This window comes from Ciconia boyciana, chromosome 10, assembly GCF_034638445.1.
Source record: "Ciconia boyciana chromosome 10, ASM3463844v1, whole genome shotgun sequence".
NCBI classification, from domain to species: domain Eukaryota; kingdom Metazoa; phylum Chordata; class Aves; order Ciconiiformes; family Ciconiidae; genus Ciconia; species Ciconia boyciana.
Genome location: NC_132943.1, coordinates 29,438,598 through 29,465,941, shown reverse-complemented (window position 1 = coordinate 29,465,941; position 27,344 = coordinate 29,438,598). Strand labels below are relative to the sequence as shown.

At 40.5% G+C, this 27,344-nt stretch overlaps 1 protein-coding gene across 3 annotated transcripts in view; it reads right to left on the bottom strand.

Moving 5' to 3' along the window:
* Positions 1 to 24,458, bottom strand: part of PARD3B (par-3 family cell polarity regulator beta) — a 439,522-nt gene extending 415,064 nt beyond the window's left edge. For 2 of the 3 annotated variants that reach the window (XR_012044291.1, XM_072874182.1), the window contains exon 1: positions 24,082 to 24,457. Coding sequence is in view for 2 of the 3 variants with exons in the window: in XM_072874182.1 (XP_072730283.1) it covers positions 24,082 to 24,201 (120 nt within the window). In the remaining variant the exon portion in view is untranslated. Of the gene's footprint in view, positions 1 to 24,081 lie in introns of all 3 variants that reach the window. The other variant, XM_072874183.1, reaches the window with a different exon arrangement.
* Positions 24,459 to 27,344: the final 2,886 nt, after the last annotated feature.

Genomic DNA, 27,344 nt, shown 5'->3' with positions numbered 1-27,344 from the left:
AGAGTCAGACCCCAGTAACAGAGGTGCTAGGCTGTTGCAATGTTACACATGAAGGGTTGATCCCAGCTTGCATATGTTTGCTTCAATGAAATCACACTTCTTACCTGTTGATAGCAGAAAATGCTGGATTTTTAAGTTTATAAACAATACAGGATAAGATTACGCTTATCCCATTTTTGCTCAGGGAAGGGATTGATTAAGGACATATTTACTGAGAAGGCACTTGCTGAGAAAACTACCAAATATAAAGCAAAAAAGTATAAGAACTGTAGTCTAAAATGCTAGGACAACTTTTTTTTTTAACTGAGAGATTCCATTTTTCTAGTTTGAGATTGAAGTCCTCTTCTTATGAGTGACAGTGTCTAGAATGACTCCTCCCAATATCTTCTCAACTATCATCACTGGAAGTTCACATGCTCAAACAGAAAGAATTAGTTTTGAAAAACAAAAGAATGAGTCTCTTGTAAAAAACAAAACACTAGCGGCAGCCTAGAAGCTCCGGGCAGCATTTAAGTACGGTTACCATCCATTTCTGCTCCTAAATGCTCTCCTGTTGGCAAGGTCATTTAGGAGAACACACATCTACAGGTTTTCTTCAAAACAATTCCAAAAAATCCTAACAGCACAAGTGCAGAGAAGTTCTCTTACAGCATGGCATATAACTCTTATGCACGAGTTTAGCTGATGTATACAACAGAAACATGTAAATATGTAAAGAAAAAGTATGAGTAAGATACCTGGTATAATACATACCAGCACTTCCCAAATGAATATTGAACAGTTACACTAATGTGCATTTTACCTTAGGGCTGCAAGTCATGTTTGTGTTTAACATCAAGCCACTTAAAAGCTGTTTATCATCATTTCCTTTATGTGTGGGAGAACACTTTAGGAATTACTATGCAAATATTTACCAAATGTTAAATTAAAGCCAGGTCACATGAATGCACAAGTGCAATGTAAGCAGAGAAGTGACAAAATTAAAAACATGGTTTTGACATTCATGTTGTCACAGAATCCTAACTTAACTGTTGCCACCTAATGCAACACCTTCAGTGTCCTAATGCAACACCTTCAGTATTCAAATAGTCTAAAATAGGTTCAAGAATTATTCTATGCATTTCTTTCCAGTCAAACACACATTCAAGTGAAAGACCAATCAGTCTATAATTATAAAGACACTCACATTTACTGTTAGTTTTTTATATACATCTGTCGATACCAATTTTTAACATATCAAAAACTTGGAGCACCATCTTGATTCCTTTTGTTCCAAAATCAAATAGGAAAGCGTCAGTCTACTTTTCAGAAAACTAAAGCAACATACTTTATAAATGTTGCAGTTCATGTAGCATATTTCAGACTGTTAATGAGCAAGAGAACCCTAACAAGTTTAAATACATTTCAGCTGGCCCATCAATAAAATAAAAATACCACTTAATGATTTCACAATTAATTATTGTTTGGTGCTGTTATTTGTTTTGCTGTGCAGAAGGCATAAAATTAATTGCAATCCCAAACCTGGAATTTTTAATTTAAATATGGTAAAGATAGGATGCACTGAAAAAGTCAGAAGTAGGAATGACTTAGTAAGACTCCTCCCACAATTACTTCTCAGGCTGATATTTTAGAAGCACCTCCACATTATTGCTTCACTAGAGCAAACAGACTTCAATGAAATGCAGCATGAAAAAGGAGTATTAAAAAAATGGAAATCACATATGTCTGTTCCACATCCACAGCAACAGAATACATGCTAGGTTAAAGTTGGGGGGAAGGATTGGACTCTGGCTACGTAGTTTTCTGTCATTTAGACAGTGTAAAAATAAGATTAAAAACCCCACAATCACAACATATTTCCCGATGAAGGGGATATTTTAGGTTAAGGTCAGTAAGAGAGATATATTCTACCATTTAATTATTTTTAGATTGTATATTGCAATGTTATCTATTACTTCCCAATATATAAGAAATATTTAGTGATTTCTACAAGCATTCTAAGGCTACATGATGTATCATCATCCACAGCCAAAGAGCACTAAGTATTAGTTACTCTCAACCACAGCTTGCAGAGCGGAGTACAAAAAGGGAGCTGGAGATGAACAGATGGATAAGATTGGTCACAGCCTCAAACTTCATCTCTAAATCCTTCTCAAAACATATCACTAAATCAGAACAGCCTCTAGCACTTTTTGTTTGTTTACCCTAGCCACCTCCAAACAAGCCTGAAGTGGTACTTCTAGTCAGACTGCATTTCAACTGCCAGCAACTGGGCTGCCATCATCAGTTGTAGTAGAGGTGGGGCTCCATTTTATGTGCATAAGAATAATGAGTTCTGAAAATCAACAGCTGATCAGGAAGCAAATGTTTGCCAACTACATATTATTACCGCTGGTTGTTAAATATTCCTCAGTCACAGCAGAGGGATTTCTCAAGAATAATCTAGAGCTGAATGGTTAGATCTCAGCAACACCACAAGGTACATGCACTTGAACATCCTCATACAACCTGAGAAACCCTAATAAAAATGTATCACACCCCGGCGTCCTAGCAGGCAAAGAACTACATTCATACATGTGAAGACAGCTGAAGTAGTAGAACTGTATCATTTCTGTAACAATATTGTATGTTGCAGAGATGACATTTTTGAGGAATAAAAGCAAACACAAGAAGCTTCTGTAAAAAGCAAAGACAAACAGCTTTCTGCACAAGAGATTAAGTCTGTTCCAGACACTTATTGAATTCAGCAGGTCCTAGCATTGACCAGACCCAAAAAAGCTTCCCTATATGAAGGCCAGCTGAGTATAAATTAGGTCTTTTCACAAACTTCCAAAAATAGAGAAAAAGCAACATTTATGTTTCACTGCTCAGGAAGCTTCCAGAGTTTAGTTTGCATTACAGTACAACAGAGTAAGTTACAAATCCACATTTCTAGGTCTCACTGTTGAAAAAAATTCTTACCTGGAATTAATTACATTGTCTTTATAGCTCTATAGTTCAACTGCATAAAATTAAACAATACATTTTTAATCACTTCTAGTTAGAAATTCAAAAGCAGCAGAAACCTTCAAGAAACCTTCAAGATAATACAAGGAATAGAAACACATTACAGCACAGTGAGATAGTAAAAAAAGATTCCTCATTTATTCCATAGTATTGTTATTCTCCTTCATCAAAACTCTGAATCTGCTTGCATTAGAAGTGAAAATGCTTTAAGATGCTAGAGAGAACATAAAACTTCTTTATACCCTTCTACCAGCTGAAGTGACACACATTCTCTCATATCAGTAATACTGAAGAAAAAGACCTATACTGATTGAGTTCAAAGACAGAAATTAAAGCTGAGGTGAGGACAGAAGGTAGTCTGCTCAGAAAGAAACTGCTTTTAAGCATCCAGCAATAAAACTATGGAAAACACAGAAGGCCATAAAGTAGAAGTAGTCCTAGAAAGGTGACTGTAAAAGGTGCTTCCTAATCTGCCTTCCAGACAAAGCAAAGTATTATAAAAATAAAGCCACCTAAGAAAGGATCTTAAGAGCAGAATTCTGCCTTAACTGGGGGGTGATGGACAACAGGTAGAAGTTACTTCCAAGCAATCAAACTTCTGAGTACATACAAGACCAAGTTCTTCACTTTTAACAGTAAATTTAGCAGGGCTGACTCAAGCTTTCAACCCCACTACCAAAACATAACTTTGCTTCCCTTTCCATAGTATTCGCAAATATCATGGGCATTTTCATCACAGCTGATACAGTTACAGGCATGTAGCCCAAACAAGAAATTTTTAAAAAAAACACACAATATTGACAGTGACATCATTTTAAGCAGTGTTTGTATCTGTCAGCTTCCTAGAGGAAGGCATCTGCCAGTGAAGAGACCCACCTCACAGCTCTAACGCTCGTAACTCAGTGAGAGCTGCTCTCTCACATTCCTCTTTCTGCAAGAGGAGGTCCAATTAAACAAACCACTTGAGTAAATGCTTTGGAAATTATAGGCTGTATCACATGACTGTAACATTTAAGTACATAGCTGAAATAATCACAAAGATCTCACACATTTCATCAGGCTAGGATACACCACCACTGTCTGCTACATGAGGGCCTCTTACAATGAGTTTTCACGTAATAGTAACTTAAGCAATCTTAGACCAATTACCTCAAGAAAATTAAAAGAATACTAGATTACAACATAACTATTGAGCATGGTATCATCCTATCACACTAGCGGCCAGCTCCTATCTAAAATTTCTCCTTAGTAAGCCTCCCTTTTTAATTCAGTGTACTGAACTGTTTCCAAGTTCAAGTTAGAATCTCAAAACAAAACCAAAAAAACCCTGTAAGTATCTGCATGCATGTGGAACATATAGGAAATAAAGCACTGAAGAATCCTTAAATCAGTACATTTTTTAAAAAAGCAAAATGTTACCTGCAAATGGGCATCAACAACGATCTTTTCACAAGGATTGAAAACACATCAACCACAAAAAATCTGAGGCTCTCAAAAGATCAAAATACTTTTTAATATGGGTGTTTATTAGAGAAGGACATACTTGATCTGTTCATGCCTGGTTTATGTCAGCTTATGTGTCCTTATTTCAATACAGGAAATAAAATGAGATATCACAGGAAGTAAAGCCAGTCTAAATAATATATCCATGATGCTTTGTTTCTGGCCAAAGCACACATTTTGATTTTCAGAGAGATTAAGAAGTTTTCTTCACACAGTAAGACAAGATAGAAGAAGAAATTTTACTCCTCCTAACAGGAATAAATTACACATTCAAGTATGAGCTGAACCAAAGAATTTTTTTCAAAACAACACAATTTGCCCTACTGTTTAGAAGATCTGCTTTTAGACTATAACAGAGGAAGCTATTCGATGTAAACAAGTGATTTAAAAACAAAAATTAAAAAAAAATCTCATTTTATGTGTTTTCACATACACACACTAATTTTTTTGTTTAGATTCATTCGCTTTATCTTTCAAGACTAGCTCCAAAAACTTATCCTTCCCCCAATTATTATTATTTTTTTTAAAAATCATTGTTGGATGTGATATTGCCAAATGGTACCGTTAAAGTAGGAAAGCAGTCCTGGAAAAAAATAAAATTTTACATAAGGTCACTTTAAATACCTGATTTTAAAAGTTTCTGTCTTTGAAGGTGCTAAAAACGTGATGTCAAAGCACGGACTCTAACCAGATCAGGGCAGTACAGAAACAGATTTATCTTTGCCTCTAAGGTCGGTTTTATCTCAGCACATCTGCAGTTTTTGTGAAGTCTGCTCACACTGTTTGCCTTGCTGGTTCTTAAGGATCAGAGTGGAAAAAGCAAAACAAACAAAGACAACTAAACAATTCATGCATAAGGCCTGTGGAGTACCACAGACTTGTGACAGAAAAACTGTTACCCATCTGGGAAAGGGCAGAAAAAACCTCCCTTGTTTTTCTTTGAAGTCAAGGGGACTACTGAGTGAAGGCAGACAGCCGACAGCCAGAAAACACAGTTTCTTTTTAGTCTTTGGAACGAGACTAACACAGCATAAGTACAGCTCACTATCAGCTTTAACATGCTAAATGGTCCCAAAAAATTGCTAGTCAATCCCTAGTCACCAAAGGGCCTAGAATATTTCTTTGTCTTTAGCCATCTTGAAATGATTATGCTCTGAGAAATTAATAGGACTAGGTATTACTATGACTGTGACTCAAAACAGAACAGCATAAGCAACGACTAATAACCACTTCTGTCTCTTTCACTTAAACTCTTCACACCATCATACACCAAACTTCATTTGGGATGAATGAAACTCATCCTTCTCCCATTCTTTTTCTTCCTCTTTCCCTCTGCAATTCATTTGCATGTACAATTAACACATTCTCTTTTTCTTGAGTAGATAGAAAAACAAACGTTTACAAGTTATAATAGCTATCTCCTTACAGCAAGACAGGCTTAGACATCAGGCCACTTCGATCTTGGGCAGTCAAGGTGAAGATGCTTGCTACAAGCAATGTGACATACAGATTATATACACGCCACCATCACCTCAGTTTCATTTTTTAAAACGATCCCAGTTCACATTTTAAGATAAAAAACCTGCTCTGAGCTCCTGGAAGACAAACAATAGAACACACACAGAAAGTTCTTCAGGCAGGTTATAAAACATGGCAAAGGGAGCACGGTGAATAGGTTTCCTCCACCCGAGTCACTTGACACCTGCATACTGTAGGCCACAGCAGAACGGAGAGACAGTGAATCTCTTCTGTCCCTCAGAGGCAGTGTTTGCAAAGAGGGACTAGAATATTTCTTGTTCTTTAGCCATCTTTAAATGATTATGCTTTGAGAAATTAATAGGACTACATACTAATAAAGAGAAAGTCTTTTCATTTTTCACAGGGCAGGGAAGGTAGTTATTCATCTCACCTAGTGAACTCCACTATCACTAGAGCACTGAAAGAAGAGAAAGTTGGTTTATCCTGGCAGCTGAATATGCAGGGGGAAAAAATACCCATCTCCCACATTAGGCCTGAGGAGGAAACCAGAAAAAACTGCAGAGATGTCCCTAGCATGGAATTCCCAACAGTCCAATAGTCAGAGCACAGATATATAAATCCAAAATGACCCAGAACATTTTAAATTACACTCAAACCTTGATTTGATTTGCAGCACTGGAACCCTTCAAAAATAAGTGCATTCTGATTTTATACTGAATCTGAATGTGAATGAGAACGACTCTCTCAATATGGTCCACCATCTGAATATTATCTGTATAAAATATGATGTAGAGAATACATCAGTAGAGGGATCACATAGCCCACCTTTACATTACACTCCAACATTTGAATTTAAGAATAATATTTTGGTGAAGAACAAGTACACAAAACCAGAACAGGCAAAGATAGTTGGAGACACACATTTAGACAAAGAAGTCTACACACTGCAGTTTTAACAACTGCAAAAACACTCCCCTTAAAGTCTCAGTTGAAACCGGAGTGCACTGTATGCCAGGCTCTGAATCCAAGATGACTATATGAATGCAAGAATGCAAGTGTAAACTGATCTTCAGTTATAAACTAAGAATATCCTTTAGCTCATCAAGCCCATTAGACTAGATTGCTTCAACAATGTAGACACACAAAAGACTCACCCTTATGTACATTAACACAACAGCTCCAGAACAAAACATCTCTAAAACCACAACATTTTAAGCTTTAACTTCCATATCCCAAGTTCTCCATGTCAAATATTAGCTACAATATTCAGAGTAGTATTGTTATGCTAATAAGCAAACTGCTACACAGCTACAGGCACCTGGCAAATAATTAATTAGCATTGAGTCCAGCTTTTTGTTTGATATGAAGGTAACACTGGGGGGGCTGCCGGACCACAGTCATGATTTCTTAAAATCCAACTTAAAGTGAGCACACAGAACTATAAAGCTACTCCTTCAAATTCCCACCCATTTTTCACATAGAAATGAGGAAAAAAATACCTTAAGAAAATAAGGCAGGCATGTGTACCAGACTACTGTATTTCAAAAGCAAAGTCCAGGTTAAGTGCGTGAACAACACTGTTATTTTGCCAACTAAAACTGAAGGTACCTTAAGTTCAAACCATTCAATACAGCTACAGATAACAAAAACAAGGCTGGCTGTGAATTCACACAACTCAGTTTGTAACAAACTCAGCACTGAAGATCTTGAACAAAAAATGATAAATGGCTCAGCATCTACAGTAAGAGCGACCACCACTTCAGTCCTGCATCTAGAAACTATGTAAGATTATTTTATTTACAACTGTTTGGGCCTTCCTTTGATAAAGTGATTAATGTATTTGCAGCTGACACAGGACTGCTTATCAGAAGCAGCTGGGAGTTTCAAACATGTGATTGAGTAACAGCAGACTCCAAACTCCCACAGAACAGAATACAAATGCCTGTAAGACAATGCAGATCAGGTATGCTGAAATCCTGTAAAACCTTATAACATAAACCGAGCTTTAGACAAAGCTCAAGTAAGAAAAAACAGTAGTAAATTACAGAAGTGTATCCTTAATCCCACATAGAAAGCCATTACGTATTTTTTGGAAGGAAAAAATCCCCTCCCTCAATCATATGAAAGTATTTCACAGAAAACAGTAGGACTTTTCTGCTGCAGCGTCATCCTATTTCCTGCACGGATCAAGCACCGAGCAGAGGTTGGGGAGGAATTTTGCCAGAAGGTTGGCAGACTTGCACTGTCAGTATGGTCAGTCAGACCCCAGACCACCACTGTCTTCTAACACTTCCGAGGCTGGTGCATTGCAGCAATGGCACCAATTCCCACTTGTGCCACCTCCCATACCAGCCCTAATCGGTTCTCTCCACACTCTCTGACAACCTGCTAGCAGTTATAGTTCATTGCTCTCTTTAGAGAAGTGTTAAGCGTGGATTTGGGGTCTTCTTCCTCACTCAGAAGACAGAGAAAATACATGACCTTTCACAGTACCTTTGGTCACAGAGCTCCAGAAGAGAGCCATTAGGGACAACTGTAGGCCCCAGTGCTAGAAAGATGCTGAGACAGTCATGGTAGTTTTAAATACCCAAAGCATTGTAAGTATTTGAAGATGTAAGTAGAGTCCCTTTGAGGCAGAAGTAAGCTCATTACAAGAGAAAGAAAAAAAAATGGTGGTGCTGGAAAGTAGTAAGATCAACTAAGAACTGGGTATGCAGAGAGGGAAATAAACGATTTTCAGCCATATGGGTGTTGGAGCAAGGTTTGTACTAGATGAAGCTGTTACATGCCACTTTGTTCTCACATGAAACACTAAATTAACTAGCCTCCCTCCTCCCTTTACTCCTCAGTAGCAAAAATGACTGGGTCAAGAACGTTCTGAAGGCACAACTAACAGGCAAGCACTGCCTAGTCCCATAAAAGTTAGTCAGCTTCACTGGTTCTGGCTATTGTTTGAAAGAAAATCAGCAGGAAGTTTAAAAAGTAATAAAAATACTTACCAGCATAGTATTGCACATGGGAATTATTAGATCTCTTACATTTTGTGTTATATTACTAAAATTTATATTACCACAGTACAATATTGATAAGTTTCAGTATTTGACTTCTGAGATACAGCAAATATACCTGGTGAATAGCTCAAACAACTCTACCTCTAATCATATTGGCAGAGCCAAGTGATGGAACTGGATAAAACCCAAACAAGGACAATTCTCTCGCTCCCGAGATCAACTTCCACCTCCACCTGACTGAAAATACAGAACATGCCAGAATTAACACATCATCAAAACTTTATGCCATATGGCTAACCGCATCTCACGAAGTAGATTTTGGCCACATAGAAGACAAAGAAGAGAATGAGGTTCACTCATTGAAATTCAATACCACCAGCATGCAGCAGCATTCCCCCTGCCCTGCCCCTTAACCTGAAGTGCAAAAAGAACTGCTTTCTCCTGTTCCTCCAAGTATCTTCAGGAAAATAGAATCACAAAAGAGTTGGCAAGGAACAGCTTCAGAGATTTAAAAGAAAAGAGAATGCGGTAGAGCAGAATAAAAGTCACTGCAAAACAGCTAATAAACAGGTAAGTAGAGCATTCAGCTCAAATGTAGAAAATTACACCAGAGGCACATGTTCCAGTTACTGTTTCGTGGCAACTTTCTCCAACCCTCTGACCAGGAATTTCTTTCCAGAGCTTGCAGAAGGACCACATGGAAACTTTCCTTACACAATTTTAATCCAGTCAGTACAGCCCCACAAGAAACTTCAAATGAAAACAACAGCTGGTAAGCACACTTGATTAAATGCTGAATCTGCACATATTTTGCAACAGTCCTGAGATGCCATTACAACCTTCATTTTCATTTGCAGTTTGATGCCATCTATCACTCATGCAGATGAGTCCAATGAGTTTCAGTCAGCTACCTTATTCATTCTTGTTGGCCTCCACAACTGTACCCACTACATCGGCTCCACATATTATGCTGTGCTTAAGCACCTACAGAAGCAAGATTTCCCTGTAAAATTAAACAAAGACCTATTGGAAATGCCTAGAGCAAACAGGACATTACATAGCCATTATTCACAAGAATGCTCAAGTGCTAACAAGGTTACAGGAATGCTTTATCACAATGCACTGTCAATAGGACTTCCAGTGTAACATTACCTTCTCATGAACAGAGGTGATTATATCTCAGTTTCCCAACTCTTACACATAGACACCAGGAGAGCGCCAGTCACTGATGAGTTCAGCCACAAGATGCTGAAGGCTTTTCAGCAAAGTAATTGGACCTACTTTCACTAAATTTTCTCACTACATGTGGTGCCTGAAAAAGGAAACCAGCACATGCAAATGATGCAGTTGATTCTCTTTTTTAAATGGCTGCTAAGTAAGGAAACAGCCATTGTCAATTGATAGAATGAATGATAACATCAGAATTTGCCAGTATAATGGTCATGTAAGGTAAGTGATTTGGCCTCCTACAGAACCTGCAACAGCTTTGGCTGCATTATTAGAGGTATCTCTTACACTAACTACGAAGTTAGGCTCCAAAACAAAAAGCAACAAGACAAAAGCCTGAAAATTCATTAAGGGAGCTTTAGCAAGATTACAATAATATTAAACAGTTTGATCATTAAATTGCAGCTTGTATCTTTGAGTATTAACGCACATACTTATCTAAAACCATCACGTAGAAAGTGTGATTCACACTCGTAGTTTAAAAACTAAATCCAGCTTTTGCTTTTCTTCCCAATTAAAAGAAACTCCTTCCCACAAAGCCTCCTCTATCAAACTTGTTCTTCCCTAGATTGCATAAAAACATTTTTTCCACTAAAAAAACCCAGTAGTATGAAACTTTCCATGCACAAGATGTTTCAAAACTGAAATAGCAACATTTTGCAGAACGTTAATAGTCCACTACAACCTATTTCAAAACAACTACTGTGTGCAACACGGTTATGTGGAGCTAAGACCTGCAACTATCAAGTCTGCTTATGAACACTAACATCTAGGATTTTGCTCTACCATCAAGTTGGGGGTTTTTTGCTCTAAAATCCCTATTGATAAGCCAAACGGTTAATCTCTAAACACACAATGCATAAAAGGGATCATTTCAAACCAGAAAAATGGAAGACACTTATAATCACCACAGCATTCACATCTGAATGACAGCTAAACATAAAGACACATCAAGCATTCAGCCATCTGGAAATAAGCTGGTATTTTTTTCATATTGTCTATTCTCAAACCTTTAAGGCAAGAGTCAGAGGTTGACCAAGACTTCCATTTAGTGAGATGCTCATTTCATATCTACAGCCATTAATGAACTGCAGTATGAACAATAAGCCAGACTCCTCCACTTCATTGAATTCAAAAGACGGTTGTGTCACACCAAGACAATGTGTGTACACAGCCAGATGTATGTTACATTTGAAACATCTGAGGTTAGCGAAAAAGACCTACCTAGTGTTCTCCTAGTGTCTTTGAATATGGCTTATTTAATAAAACAATGATAGCCATGAATATATTTTCTTCTTCCAGACAAGAAAGAATGCGATGGCAACATACATAACTGCACAATTCATGATATATTAAAAGCCACAACTGAAGTGGGTATTCAAATGGAAGTGAATATTGCTGCAGCAAAACAAAAGAGAAACACCAAAAAAATACCCAAACAAACAAAAACAACCCCACATTGCAAGTATAGCTAGCAGAGACCTGGGAGGAGAGCAAAAAGGATGACGCAGTCCAACTTTAGCACTATATTTTTAATGCTACATGAAAGGTCTAATAAGAAAAGGCACGCTGCATGTACAAAAGCAAATCATCTACTCCTTTCAGTTTCTGACTTGCTGCAATTACTCCCGCACAGCACACAAAATCTAATTTAAATGGAAGATGGCCTAAACCAACATTTTTCCAGACTCAAGGATTAAGGGGTCAATACTGGCATACTCCCATCTGATCCATCTTACTCCAAGTGGAAGTATATGAAAAGGATAAGAGTTTAGAGCAATTTTGTTCTGTTGACAGTTTTGAAAAATAAGTGGATTGAATACAACAGTAATCATAATGAGGAAAAAACCTTCAGAAGTAATATATTTAAAATATATAGGCCATGAGTGTTCTTTCAAGCATTTCTGAGTTACATTGAGTATTTTGAGCAAAAAATTAATTCTTAATTTTGCTATTTGTAAAGCTAGTGGAGTGGTTTCTATGAGGGTTTTTCAGGTAAAGTTATATCTCCCATCAGTCAGCCACTGAATGAGAGCTATCCAAATAGCTGTTCCTGAAACATTAATACAGAAGACTTCTCTGGATTTTCAAGTGCTAATCTTCTTGCCTAAAATAGAGGAGTCATCATTTATCATTAACAGGACAGACCCTAATGTTAGATTCTCCCCCTCTCCCCCCCGCAAACATCCACTTTTTCCCCCTCCAAAAAAATCTGTATTTGTTTTTCACAGCAGTCTAAACAAAGCCTGTATCGTGACTACTACTACACAAACGCTGCTCTTTCTCTATGCACAACGTCAAAATCTCAATGAACCTTCTTTCTGTTGCCCAGCACAACTACTTCAGGTTTCCAGCTCTTCAGGGAGTTTTCTTTTTGTAGCTCATAATGCCAGGAACTCCCAAAACGTTTGTACATTCATTACAGCCAGCAGGGAAAAATTAATTGTGAATTGGTAGCAGGTTTTTCAAATGAGCCTAATTCTGTGGGAGCTGAGCATGCTAACTCCTGTCAGTCCTTGAAAGGTCTCAGCAAGTCCTTCTACCCCATGCAAGACATGAGAAGATTCTCATGATAAATCATGAGACGAGAAATCACAGACCAGATATTTCCTCAAATTTATGAGTCCTTACTCAGTATGAAATAAATCAGCTTGTAAAAATAATCCAATAGATTGCTGACAAACCCTTACTGTAGCAAATTATTTTATTTATTAGAAAAAGAGTTATACCTTAACAAAAATCATGTTATAGCCAACAACTTTTTAACTCAATGTGAGTGGAAAGAATGTGGTTTGGAGGTAAAATGCATTTTCATAGAGTTCACTATATAGAGACAATTGATTGATGCAATAATGTATTTGCCTCATTTTCTCCTGCAAGCTTAACAAATACTGGTATTTTTTTCTAAATGTAAGCCCTCTGGAGTCTTTGCTCAGCAAAAAAACTTCCTGTATGACTGCTGGTTTCCATACGGGCTTTCATGTAGACTAACTCAACAGTTAAAGTAAAAAGTAACATAATTAATAAGAACTTCTTTAAAGAAATAACTTAAATAGTGAATGGAAGACATCAAGATTATTTATTTTAAAAGCAGAAGCTTGTTTCTGTTAAAAAAGGGACAGGTGAGATGCAGTATGATCATCCAATTTACTGACAACAAAGTATGACACAGGCTAGAGGATCAACAGGGGAAGTTACCCATTTGGTTTTGTCCTGGATAACTGAGGAACAGTTTTCACTACACAAGTGCATAGGCCTTACTACTGGTGAAAGGGAAAAGGTATAACTAAGCCTTGAAAGGCTTAAACTGCTGCAAAACGGCAACCTCACCTTGATCAGATTTGTAGAGCCCCTGAATTACTTCTACTTTTAGAAGAGCTACAGACACACTGTCTTAAGTAGCCTTTTTTATTGCTTCCGCTACTTCTCACTACTGTATTTCTGTTCTACCTTTGTGGTGTTTAGCATCTAGGATAACTCCAACAAAAATTCTGAGATGAGAACCCTCCATCAAAATCCTTACTGAACTAATTAAGAAAACCTTATAGAAAAGGTTACAGCTGGCAGAATGAGAATTTCAATAGCTGCTCAACCAGGGATCCACAGGAAATTCTGCAACTGACCTCTAGGCAGGGGTTCCAGGGTTAGACAGCACATGCAATTCTGACAAGCTATGGAGGAAGAAGTTAGTTGAGTTCCAGGTCATATACTATCTTCCTTATTCATAAAACTCATCACTTACAAAAGGTCTGTATCCAAATCAGTCTACAGCCAACACTTCCATGAACAGCGAAGTCTTAGCCTTAAGTTTGCAGTCTGATTTCACTTCTGGCTTGTGCTCAGAAAAAAAAGTTGGCAAGCAGAGAATGTTAGTGGAAAGCTTTGTAACACTCAAAATGCTATCCATCAAATTAATCACCAAATGAGTATCACAGGGGATTACTAAAAAAATTATCATAGTCAGTTTAGGCAAAGGTCACAGCAGACAAACTGTGCCACTAAGAACTGAATTCAACAAAAAATGCCTGACCTACAGGAACTGAAGTGAATGGTACCTACATTCAGTAGTAGTTAAGACTCCTTAAAACCTAGAAAAATGGTAGAATTATACCCCAAACCCTCTACATGAAATTCTGGCCTTATCACCATTAATGACATCCAGCACTGCAAGACTAACAAAAAAAAGAAAAAAAGGCTAGGAAAGACTATATGCCCTCCAAACTTCTAGTTTAAGGAGAAACATAAATAAGGAGTTACCTCTATATGGACATCACCAAAATGTATAAAGATTTATTTAATTTATGTGCCCCACAGGCACACCAGCCAAGAGAACAGCTGCAGAGCAGCACATGCATCTTTTCAACCAGTCACCTTCTGTAGCAGCTGAAGATCACCTGTCTACTTACTGGAAGGACAGAACCTTGTAATGGTAGCTTTCAGGGAAATGTGAAAACACTAACTACTTTACCACCACCTTTCACAGGTAATGGGAAGGCATAAATCCATGCCCAAATTAAAAGAAATAATCCTCAACTGTAGGATGGTCTACAGGTGGGTGCTCAAGGTCCATTCCAGAGTTGGGACACAGGACAAATCCACCACATGCAGGGGATTATCCCATCAGGATTTATGACTTGTCTCTCCTTCAAAGGTCCAAATAAAGACATGCTGAATTCTAACCTCTTTGGAGCTGGAACTACTCTTAGTTGACCTGTACACTGACACCCAAATTAAAAGAAACAGGAGATGATTATATAAAGTAATTTTTTCTCCTCTCAGAAAACCTATAACTTAGATTTTCAGGTTTGCCAATAAAGATCAGCTCAGCTGTTGACGGATTGATGAGAATGAAATAGTATCTTCTATAACAATCTGAAGGTCTTCTAAGGTTTTAGGGAAGAGAGATGAACACAGGAACTGATTAGTCAAAGAAAAAAATAAAGCCACACAATTCTCCAGGAACACAGGTCTCGGAGCTTCTTTGGATTGTATCAAATTCTCCTTTAGTCGAAGCACTCCATTTTCTTCTACTGATTGAGAAATTACTGCATTTTTGTAAAGGAAAATGATAGGGAGGGTGCATGTTAAGATTCACCCAGTAGCTAGTATTTTGTTGGGAATCTGGAAAACATTCGATCAGATAAGCTGTACTGCAAAACCATTTGGCTCAATGGAGCCTCATCTTTGAAGCTGAATCCCTAGCCAGAAAAAAAAAAAGAGCCCAGAGCCAGCTGTTAGTCTCTACCCATAAGACTGAATTTGGAATCACAGAATATCAGTCTTTATTAGACTACAATCATTCATCTTCTGCCCTATCTACCACTCATACAAATGGTATCCTTATTACCAGCTGTAAGAAGCGTGTTCGTTCAAGCATTCTGTAGTTTCCTTTTTCATACATGTAATAACCAATAAAGAAAAGCATTGAAGTAAAAGGTCTCACTGTGGCAATAAATGCTGCCAGTGCATCCTCATGAAACCAATGAGCAACCTGTCTAAACCTCCCAATTCAGGAGCATTCCCAAGAGCAAAGCTAAGCACTACAGTAGTGCTATGGCACCTGCCACAACAAAGCAAAGCCATCAGTTCTGAATGGATGTACTGGTGGCATAAAAATTACAGGTTTACACTGGAAAGTAAGACAGATTTTGATTACATTAAAACATTATAACAGTTCACTTAATGGAGGTGTCTATAGCACAATCACTAGGCATAAGAAAAAAACATGTACAGAATCAAGTATTACATATTTCCTCTTTAATGTGAGGATAACGGTCCAAAAAAAGTCCTATTCAATGCAATCAGTAATTTCTTATAATACAAAGGCTTCTTCACAAATAAGTTATTGAAGTAATCCTACGTAAGAAATAAAGTACTGATGATAAGACTTGTAGAACTACCACAACAACATATAACCTGAGGGGAAGAAACAAGGTTTTTATTAAGGAAGATACTATGCAAGTACTGCATAGGCTTCTTTTCCAAAAGTTCCTGTAACACGCTGATTTTCTAAATTCTTCATATGAAGCCGCTTCCTCGGTTTACCAATGTATCTAGGGCACTATCTGATCAGTGGAATTTAGAAGTCCATTTCTATCAACAAGTCGCTCACATGAGCCCATCATTTCTGTTTTAGTCAGTTCCCTGACATAAAATGGGTACATCTTGATGCATAAGCAAGACTCAAGAATGAAATATAAAAATACAAAGCAGAATCTGTTTTCAACGATACTAATTGCTCAAGACCTTTAGCGTTATCATATTCATTAAGGATGAAACACAGGCATCTTAATAGGGGGCTAGAGGGAGTTTTCAATAATGAAGCAATAGGTCTTCACGCGTAGGAAAGCTGCAGTTATGACATTAGCATCATTAGGAAAGCCTAAAGAATGTTCTGCTCAATGGGGGAGGAAATCTGCTGTTTCAGTAGCAGGATGTGAGACTCTTCACAGTATGGTGCGATTCAACTGAACTATCATACTGAACAAGTAAGGAGGAAAGTATAGTCACATAGCATGAACCATTATTCCCAAATAACTCTATCTGTTAAAAACAAAAACATTAAGTTTTTAAGAAAATACCAATAGAACACAACCATCCATTTTCAAATACTTAGAAAAAAATATTAAAGCTGCATTTTATGCAGCAAGCAAAAGCACCTCCCAGTTCCATCTTATGCCAGAAAGATATTTTTTTTTTTAACATTAAGACTACGATAATAAATGGTGCTTCCCAAGTTAGAAATAAATACACAATAAATACCATTTGGGGTTTAAATTCCTTCTTCACAAATTTGTACAAGACTACTCAGAGTTCATCCTCAACTGGGCAAAGAGCAATAGGAAGCAGTGACTACTGAGAACTCTGTACTGTTCTTCAATGGCTTTCTTCTATGACTGTTTTAACATTCAGTTATTACAAAATCTTTGGGGTGTCTCAAGTGATAACAACTGAATAGTACTCAGAACTTGATAAATATGATCTGGGAGACAAAAATGAAGACTCTCTATCATCACATACACTGAAGTCTGACCTGCAGTATTTCCAGGATGAGTTATTCTCATTTTGCCTACTGAATTTCCACCAGTTATATATCCAGCTCTACCCATCACCTGAGCTCCCCTGAAACACATTAACATCAGGTAACTTAATATTCAGCCAAAAGCCCAAGTTACTGGCAGGAGTCTAATTCTTAAAAAGAACAAAGAGATCAAAAAATTTCTTTTTCAGGTTACATAAGTACACAATGTCCTGCAAGATATTTTGTATGACAAGTCTGACTAAGTCCAATGGCAGTTTTTCTATTTGGATTATAAACACCTGTTAGAAAGAGGAAAGGAGACTGGAAATCTACCAAAATCTCATTACATCAACCCTAGTGGCTATTATGCAGCACAGCAGCAGGCATTTTATGCAAAAGTGACAAAAAGGCAGGCACTTTTTAACTCTCAATTTTTCAGGATCACTGTAAAAGTGATCCTGAAAATTCTTAGAGACACACAAAATTCTGCCACTTGAAAGCTATTTCCAGTCTCAATGAAATATCACCACCAGTATTATTAAGTCAATAACAGAGTTTGTTTTATATAGAATTTTAAAAATCATTTGTCTCCTTCCCTTTTCTTTACTCCCCCTACTTACATGGCCTCTCGTTCTATATATGAATCAGTTACACAAACTCATACAACAGTAATAGAAAAGCAGTGTATCAAGTTATAGTCTCCTTTTTCAGTATGATGATATAGTGGACAAACCTGAAGACTGAATCCAGAAGTGACAATTAAGCTGTTCATTGAAATACATCAGTTTCCAAGACAATGTAAAAGCTCACTAACATACTGTAGCAGATTGAGCAATACTAAGACAAATATGCAAATAAATAGTTAAAACATTTCCTAGCAAAAAAGTACTTAAAAACAGAGCTTAGTTTTGGTAAAACAAAGATTATGGATTAACTGCATCCCTATTAGAGCATAAAAAAAATAATCTTTCTAAGACAAACTGGGATTTAAAAAAAAAAAACACCACAAAAACAAAAAGTAGAGACTAGGTCCAAGACAAAAGTGCCACACAAATACAACTGTATTACTCTGCCTTTATGAAGGACTAAACACTTACGATTTGCCCAAAACAAAAAAACATTCATAACAAAGGATTTCTTTCAAAACTTTCCATACATATCTTCTGAAGAAATCTGTTAAGTTTTTGCAAACATTTTTTGTAAGCATAGAGTTTGGAGTCAAAATAAATTGTCATTTTCCCTACCCCCAATGTTTTTAGAGAAACTACAAGAACATTTAGTACTCCTTCTGCTTGCTGGCTGATTTACAACAGCAATACATAATTCCAGAAAACTAACTGTCAGGCTATGGGGCAAGCAAGAACAGAAAGAAAGGGGAAAATTATTTTATTAGTAGGAATCAGCACCTGATATAAACAGTCAACCTGCATTAGCTCTTCAAATGCATCTAATCTGGGGAAGACTGCCAATACAACCTAAACAACCCACTATTTTCCCTCTTGTTGTGGTTTAGCCCCAGACAGCAACCAAGCCCCACACAGCCACTCACTCACTCCCCCCTGGTGGGATGGGGGAGAGAATCAGAAGAGTAAAAGTAAGAAAACTCGTGGGTTGAGATTAAGACAGTTTAATAGGGAAAGCAAAAGCCACGTGTGCAAGCAAAGCAAAACAAGGAATTCATTCACTCCTTCCTATGAGCAGGCAGGTGTTCAGCCATCTCCAGGAAAGCAGGGCTCCATCACACGTAACGGTCACCTGGGAAGACAAAAGCCATCACTCTGAATGTCCCCCCTTCCTTCTTCTTCCCCAGCTTTATATACTGAGCATGACGTCATGTGGTATGGAATAGCCCTTTGGTCAGTTTGGATCAACTATCCTGGCTGTGCCCCCTCCCAGCTTCTTCTGCACCTGGCAGAGCACGGGAAGCTGAAAAGTCCTTGATTTAGTATAAGCACTACTTAGCAACAACTAAAACATCTCTGTATTATCAACACTGTTTTCAGCACAAATCCAAGACATAGCCCCATCCTAGCTACTATAAAGAAAATTAACTCTATCCCAGCCAAAACCAGCACACCTCTAATCAAAAATGCACCATTCCTGAATCAACTTAGTCACTGTATTATTGCTTCCTACTCAGTCTGACTGCCAATTAAAATTACCATTACCATTCCAGAATCAACTGCTGGCTTCTGTACATTCTCATCAGTGGAAACACACACTCTAATGCCCGTAACAACTGGAGATCAAATCCCTGTAAGATAGTTCAACTAGTATTTGATTGTCTGTGTCAGCATTCCCAAAGAGAGGCCCACAAAGACTATGGAAGTGAGCCACTCAATAATTTAACTGTGCTTAAAATGAGAAATTTTAAACTGATACTTAAATGACAAATTGCAGTGCTTAATAATTTTGCTACATGGCTTCCATGTCCCACTCATTCAACTGGCTTCTGTGAACAAGACTTCAAACAGCCAAAGCAGTCACTTCAAGCAAGTCATCTAGGTAAGAGCCGTGCATGCAAACACGAGTACGTTGATACAGAGAGGATAAACACCACTTCCCCACCTCTGGCTCCTCCAAAGAGATAAAGAACATCGGGAGCAGCAAGATGTTTTCATACATTTTTCCTACAAAAAGTTTCACTGCAACCTAAAGAAAAGTAATTGTGGATTTCACTTGCTAGTCTCATAGCCATTCTTTTCCCTGGGCGTACATCACTTTCTGCACCAACAGCATTGAAGGCCTTTGAGTTAGCAAACTAGCATCTCCAGCTGAACCAAGGGCTTCACTACAAAGCTGGTAATTCAAGTATTGCCTCCTACTTGGGGGGAGCAGCATTTCAAAGGGGGAAGTACAAGCACAATAGTGCGTTTAGCTTGAATGCATTTAGCCCCATATGCATTGAGGAATTGCTTTCAACAGGACCACACAGACCCACACAACAACACAAGAGCACATGGAACCCTTCAGTGCTGACCCAGAACCCCTCTTTCTCCTTCTCTCATCCACATACTCAGGGAAAAAAACCAAACAAAAGGTCTCTCACAATTCACCGGGAAACAAAGTACCTTGTCTTGCATCCAAGGGCTATGCCTTACAGCCACAGAGAAGCAAACACAGTAACAACAGGCACAGCAACTCAAGTACTTTGCAGTACATCTGCTCTCATTCAAGCAAAGAATCCTAAATACAACAGGTAACATGCAAGTGGCATGGCACCAAAAATACTAAGTTACAAGAAATACTAAGGGACTGGACTGACAATAAGAAATCATTAATCCCACTGTATCACCTGTCAGCAGGAAGCCTTAACACACACATTACTAAACAGCAACACAAGCAGATCCTTGAATCACAAAAACGTTGCACCAAGCTTCATTTCACTGAAGCACAAGTTACATTCTGAGATGACAGTCACTTCCCTGAAAATTTATTTACAATTCTCACAAAGCAGCTGATCAAAACATTTTCTTAAACATCTAAGACTATTCATATCATTAAATCCTAGAGCACAGAAATATTAGTTGATACTGTAATACAGACAATAGTTCATAAGTCCAGACAGTTATTTGTATCCTTCAGTGACTCAGACAAGATCTGCTCACTCAGAACTGCAACAATACCTCTAAAACCCACTGCTAAGCTCAGTAGCATCAAAAAATAATCACTGTCTGACTATTTTTAGCTGAAACAATGGCCCAGTATTTTTAGTTAACAGAGCAACTGAGCCTTCATGACCAAACCTTGCCAACGCAGCCCAGCCAAGAAACCAAATCAAACTCGCTAAGAAAACACAGCAGGCTGCAATAAGCAACTGCCTGCAGAGTTCTCAGCTATTTACCAAGTCTCACATAAATGAGAGACTTAGTCATTTACTGCATCAACTTTCCTCTCATTACATGTATAAAGAAGTGCTGAGTACTTTAAACAATTAAAAATTTTGCTATTTGTATACAGAAATGCAAATATTTTACAATATACATGAATTAATATTCTAATCTCATATCTTCTCCTTTACCAGACAAGTGACTGCAGTGGGATAGCAAAACTAGGCTTCCAGAACAACCCCCAAAATACAGAGCCTCTCACACACATTTTTGTGGTATCTGACAGTATCATAACTAATAAAAATTTCCCAAAGCTTGTATCCTAGCTACCTTTTTAATTTTCCATTCTGCAGCTATGACAGATACTCCTTGTATCAATATTCCTCCCTTATCCAAACACTTTAGGCACTTTAACAATACCATTGTCCACTTTGTTCTTTTAAAAGACTTTAAACACTGGAAAAAAATTATATAAAGAACACTTAATATGCCAACAGAAACAGCAGCATTCTGCCACAGGAAGTATTCCAAACATTCTAAATATTTTGAAAAGAAAAATAAATCTTCAGTTATGTTTAACATAAACCTGTTTACATGCCCACACCTCATGGCAGATTTTAGCTACTGATTACCTTGAGATAATCCCATTCTCTGTAAGATTCTACATTTTTGTAAAGGAAGTTAATTCTAGAAAGAGACAATAGAAGGAAAATGGTAAAACACCCAATCCATACATGTTAGATTGGACAAAAACTCTCCAAGAGGTAATAAAATTAATTGTTTGTGACTTCTGTATGATCTATTTTACCAATGCCAAATTTTCTCTCAGGAAAGAGCACTAACTCTGAGTGATACTTGACAAGATAAGAGGAAATGTATCTATTTATCTTTTTGGCTAGTTCCACTGCAAATGACAGAGACTGAAAACTGACTAATCAAAGTACTGCATGAGAACTGTTTACATTTCCAGTGAACAGAGGGAGAGAGGGTGCAAAAGTCACAAAACTCTTTAGTGACTTGAATGAAAACCTGTCCTGTATTTTTCAGGTCCTTAGGTTGCTTCCCCCAGCCTGCTTCTTTACATGTCCTTGTACAAGCTCTGAATCACCATTACTCGAGGTGATCAGCAATTTTTTAACAAACTGGCCTGTATCCACCTTGTCCATCTACGATGCAGAATAGGGAACTCGGGACTTCTATAAGGAAATAGCCAGAAAAAGTTTTATTTGCAAGGTCAGAAACATGGACTCTGGCCTCTGGCTGTCCTACAGAGAAGGCTAAATGATTTTGACCTCACACTGAAGCGGGCATAGATGACTGCTTAGCATAAAAATAATTTTCTTTAAATATTACCTAAATAGCAAGTCAGGTATAAAATCATTAGAAATTAATTGGATTGTAGTACATCTTAAATGTCTGGCATTTATCTGAACCTTTCTCAGGTTGTTGGAATTTCTCTCCTATAAATTGCTTATTGCGCCTTCTAGAACAGTCAGGGCCTTACCTAGAAATGCAGACATCCTTCTACTCCTTTCTAAAGGAATCAAAAAAAAAAAAAAAAGAGAGAAGGAAAGGCATTTGAAGTATTTATACAAAAGCTTTGTAGGCCATCTTTCAGCCATCATCGTGAGAGTAATTCCAACGTCATCAGAAGAACAAAGCAAAGCTGAAATCAAATTTTGAATTCCTGACTTCAACTCAGCTGAAAGTAATTCTGTTTCTGATAAACCCCACTCTTGAACAGAGACCTTATGCCTATTTTAGTACTCTGAACCATACTTCAGTGCAAAAGATCTCATTGACTGTTGGCTGTAACAGCACGAAGAATTCTATAAACATTTTGCAGTTATTACACACATGCAATATTCACTAGGAAAAAGATTTTTCATACAAAATATTTATCAAGCTCTATCTATCTTAAGGCAGGTTAAAGCACTACACTTGCTCAGAAAGACTAGCATGGTGCCCACTATAATCTCTACCACAGAGCAGTCTCAACCGTTCATGATGGATTTAACATATCAGTAGCAAGTTTCTCTCAAAAGAAACCGGCAAGAACAAGAATTTTACTTCCAGGTTTGCACTCAGGATATCGAACAACTGATTGAGCACAAAAGCACAGGGCACAAAATAGATCCCATAAGCCGTTGGCTGTACTTTCTCTATTTATTCAGATGACTTAGAAGGACGGACAATCCTGCAAGCTCTAATTCAGGGCTTGTAACTGCAATCTCTTTCACAAAGCAGCATTTGCAACACTAGGCCTTTCATCAATATTAAACAGTATCCCATTAGCCTTCAGCACCTGCCTCTTGGAGGAAAAAGAAAAAAGTATTTTTATGCTCAATTAGGTACAACCTAAGAAAAACTCGAGCTCCTTTCATGTAAAGGAAGTCATCTACCCATGCAGACAGCACCACACAGAGCAGCTGACGCCAGAAAACACAAGCTTTAATGGAAATAATGTAAGTTATGTTTGTGCCTGTATCAAGTTTGTTACTCAACGTGCACAGCAATAACATAAGAAACCTGAAAACATGTGAAGTAAGCCACGCTAGCTTGTTAACTGAGCAGAACACGCTCTCAGCCCGCCAGCATCAGCTGTTCGCACAAAGTATCTGGCAGGGGGATCCACAGCCCGGGCCCACGCGGGACGGGCGCCACCAGGACCATGCCCCGTGGGCCCCACGGCCGGGGGGCCTGGCAGCCCACCCCTCAGCGCCGCCAGCAGCCCCTCCAGCCCAGCCCAGCCCTGCCACCGGCCGTGAAGCGGCCCCCCGGCCGCCCCTCGCGCCGGCCCCGGGCCTTCCCCCAGGCCAGCCCTCGCGCCGGCCGTTACCCGCCGCTCCCCCTCGCCCCCGCCGTTACCCGCCCCCCTGGCCGTCACCCCGCCGCCCCCCCTCCCGCCGGCCGTCGCCCCCCTCCCGGCCGCCCCTCACCCCCCAGGCCAGCACCGCACACGGCCCGGCCCCCCGGGCGGGCAGGCGCGGGCCCGCGCCCTCACCTTCTCCTGGGCCTTGCGGTAGCGCTGCAGGGCCTGCTGGGTCAGGTCGCGCACGCGGAGCTGCCCGTCCTTGCAGGGCACCACGATCCCCGTCCGCCCGAAGCACACGGTCACTTTCATCTCAGCGGACCGCCATGCCCTGCCCGCCGAGAAACGGCGCCCGCCGCCGCCGCGCGGCCCGGCCCGGCCGGGGGGGCGGCGCAGGTGCGGAGGCCCGGCGGCGCCGGCAGGTGCCTGTCCCCGGCCCCGCGGCGCGGCGGGGGCGGGCCGGCAGGTGCGCGCGGAGCCCCGGGGGCTGCGCCTCACCGCGCGCGGGCAGCGCCGGGAGCGAGGCCGCGGCCGGCGGCCTCCTTCCGCCGCGGCGGGCCGCTGTGCCCGCCCCTCCCCGCCCGGCTCTCCGGGGAGGCGCGGGCCGGGCCGGGCCGGGCGGGGCGGCCCCGTGCGGCGGGGGGCGGCGGCGCCGCTGGCCCGGGGCACGGCGGCGCCGGGCAGTGCGGGGCAGGCCGTGCCGCGCCGGGCTTAAAGGGGCCGCGGCGCCCCGTGGGTCAGCCCGCCGCGGGCCCCGTGGGGCACTCTGCCCCGCATAGCCCACGCCGTGCAAAGCGGGGCAACCCTGCGCCCTCCCTGTGCAGCCTGGGGACAGGTGCCCACCGCACCCGCCGCGCTGTGCAGAGCGGGGCGCACGGGCTGCACCCACGCAGCTGCACCTACGCAGCAGCAGCAGCACTCTGTCCAGTCCTTGCGGGCAGTGACCGGCATGAAATGCTGACTCCTAACAGCCCGTTACAGGAGCATCACTGTAACGCACGGCTCTGCAAGGGAATGACGCTCTGGCGTGCCCTAACCGGCCCAACGGCCCTCCCTGCCAGCAGAGCGGTACTCCTGCACAGCACTGGTTTGTACCACTGTAGGCACAGCGCGGCCCTCGCTGCACAGCCTCCTGACAGAGCACAGGGCACGCACGCACACGGCAGGCCCTTTGTCCCACAAAATACAGCTAGAGAGAAGTAAGGCATGGTAACCTGCACCGGGGTGCAATGACCAGGGCCACAGCGCGGAGCTTGCCCTGCAAAGCAGTGAAACACACACACGTGCACAGCTATGTGCTTCCCACCCCCAGCCTACTGAGACAATGACACAAGACCTCACACACACCTTGCCACACCACACAGCAACTTGCAGGCACTCCCAAGCACCATATCTACTCTGCACCATACAGCAACACACACAGAAACACATCAGCCCAATACAGCAACAGCCCATACCCTTCAACACGTGGTATGGCAAAGCCACACAACCTGCGCGATGGGATGTCGGGCTCTGCAGGGCTCTCCAGACACCCGCTATTCTGCAAAGAACGTTTTTCTGTACCACATGGTACCGAGTAGTGCCCCTGCATCCTACCTACCACCAGATCACGTACAACGTAGTGCAAATACATGAGACAGCCTGATACCATTACAATCATAACAGATCAATCTACACATGGAGATGTGCACAACTGAAAATCACCACAAAGCAAAGAAAAGGCAATATAAAAATACCTCTAAACCACAGCATGACATCATACAGCACAAGGGGACTATTGCTGCAGTAAAAATAAATGCCCCACCAACTCAGATTAGCATTCAAAAAGGCAGCCCACACCCTGTGCTGTATAACATAACCAAATGATAGTACCAGAGAAGTTGCAGTGGAAGTGGGCCAAAACAGCCTAAGCTGGAGGTTAAAGTGAATAGTGAAGTTTTGGGATGAGATGGGGATAGAGCCACATAAATTCCAGCAAGTGGAAAGTTTATGCTGGTTCCTTAGGAGCAGGCACAGGATGTGTGGAACTGCTGCAGTGGTAAACAATTCCTCCTTTCCTTTTCAAATCCGGACGTGTCTGCCACCAGCCTGCAACATTTCAAAGCAAATCACAGGGAAATAATCTATTAAACCATATATAGAACTGCTTTCCCTGGGTATGTGTGTGTGTTTGCATGTTCAAGTGCACAAATGTGCATCCCATATGCATTGAACCAGAAAAAAAAGACTTTTTTTTCCCTCCAGAGTAAAGAAGCAATGCAAAGGAACAGGAATATTCCATTTCTTCAGGAAACACCATGGGTAAGGTAGCACAGCTTGCAGGCCAGAAACACCCTCAGGACAGGTAGGGCAGTGCTGGATGTGCTAGGGGCAGCAGAAAGGTTCCCTGGATTCAGCCCATGTGGCCATCCCAGACCCACCACTGGGTCCCTGCCGGCTCAGCCTCAAGCCAGCTCACCACTGGCTCCCAGCAGCAGAGCAGAGCCCAGCGGTTTCTCGTGGGTCAGTGCCACTGTAAAGCATTCATCGCACTAAATCATTATTCCTGCCAACTGCTGGAGGGACCAGCGGGTCAGCTAGGCTACAGAAATGATTCACATGAAACATAATCAAGGAGGGGAAAAGGGAAGACTTGGTGTAACTCCCAGCAATTCCGTAAGCCGAGTTTCTAAGGAGGGAGGAGCAGGGATACCTGGGGCAGGGAGGCAACAGCTCCTCACGCCTTTCTTTGCTCTTGAGAAATGAGAAGGGGGAGCAGTCCCACACAGCAGCCTCAGAGCTGAGTCAGTGGGAGTGGGAGGCAGGAGGAGTTCAAGGCACTCCTCTCTCTCAGCTGCTGACGCGCTGGTGGGAAGCCTGGGTCCCTGTGATTATATGGCTTTGGCTACGGAGTACAGGGGGGTTTAGGTTAATAACTGACTCTGAACATAAAGGCTTCTCTCTCTCTGTCTGTTTTTCTCTCCCTTTCCTCCTCTCTCTCTGTTTATGAGCAAGGTCTAACACATTCAGGAAAACACGTGGTATGGTTTTTTTTTCCCTCAAGTTCTGCAAAGTGCAGGTGATATGCACTGTAACTGGAGTTAGATGGAGCTTGTTGACAGAGATAGTGTCTTGTGTTAGACCAATTGATACATCTGGAAAAAACTGAAATAAGTTTAGCCCCCAACTCCATACCTGAAGCATAAGCAACAGGTTTCAAAGTGTCTATGGTTACACTATAAGCATCTATAAGTTATTTCAGAAAGGAAGAAAATAAAAGATTTTCTTTAAATGTATGTGCTAAGTATCTTACAGAAACTGAGATTGTATTTAATTATCACACATCAACAAGGGGGAGGGAGGAAAGGTTGCAGAGGAATCACCAGCATGTTTACTGTCTGATAGTGTTTGTTTGAAAGTTATGCATGGTATTGCAAATAAGACATTGTGTTCTGCGTGCACTACACATTTGTTTA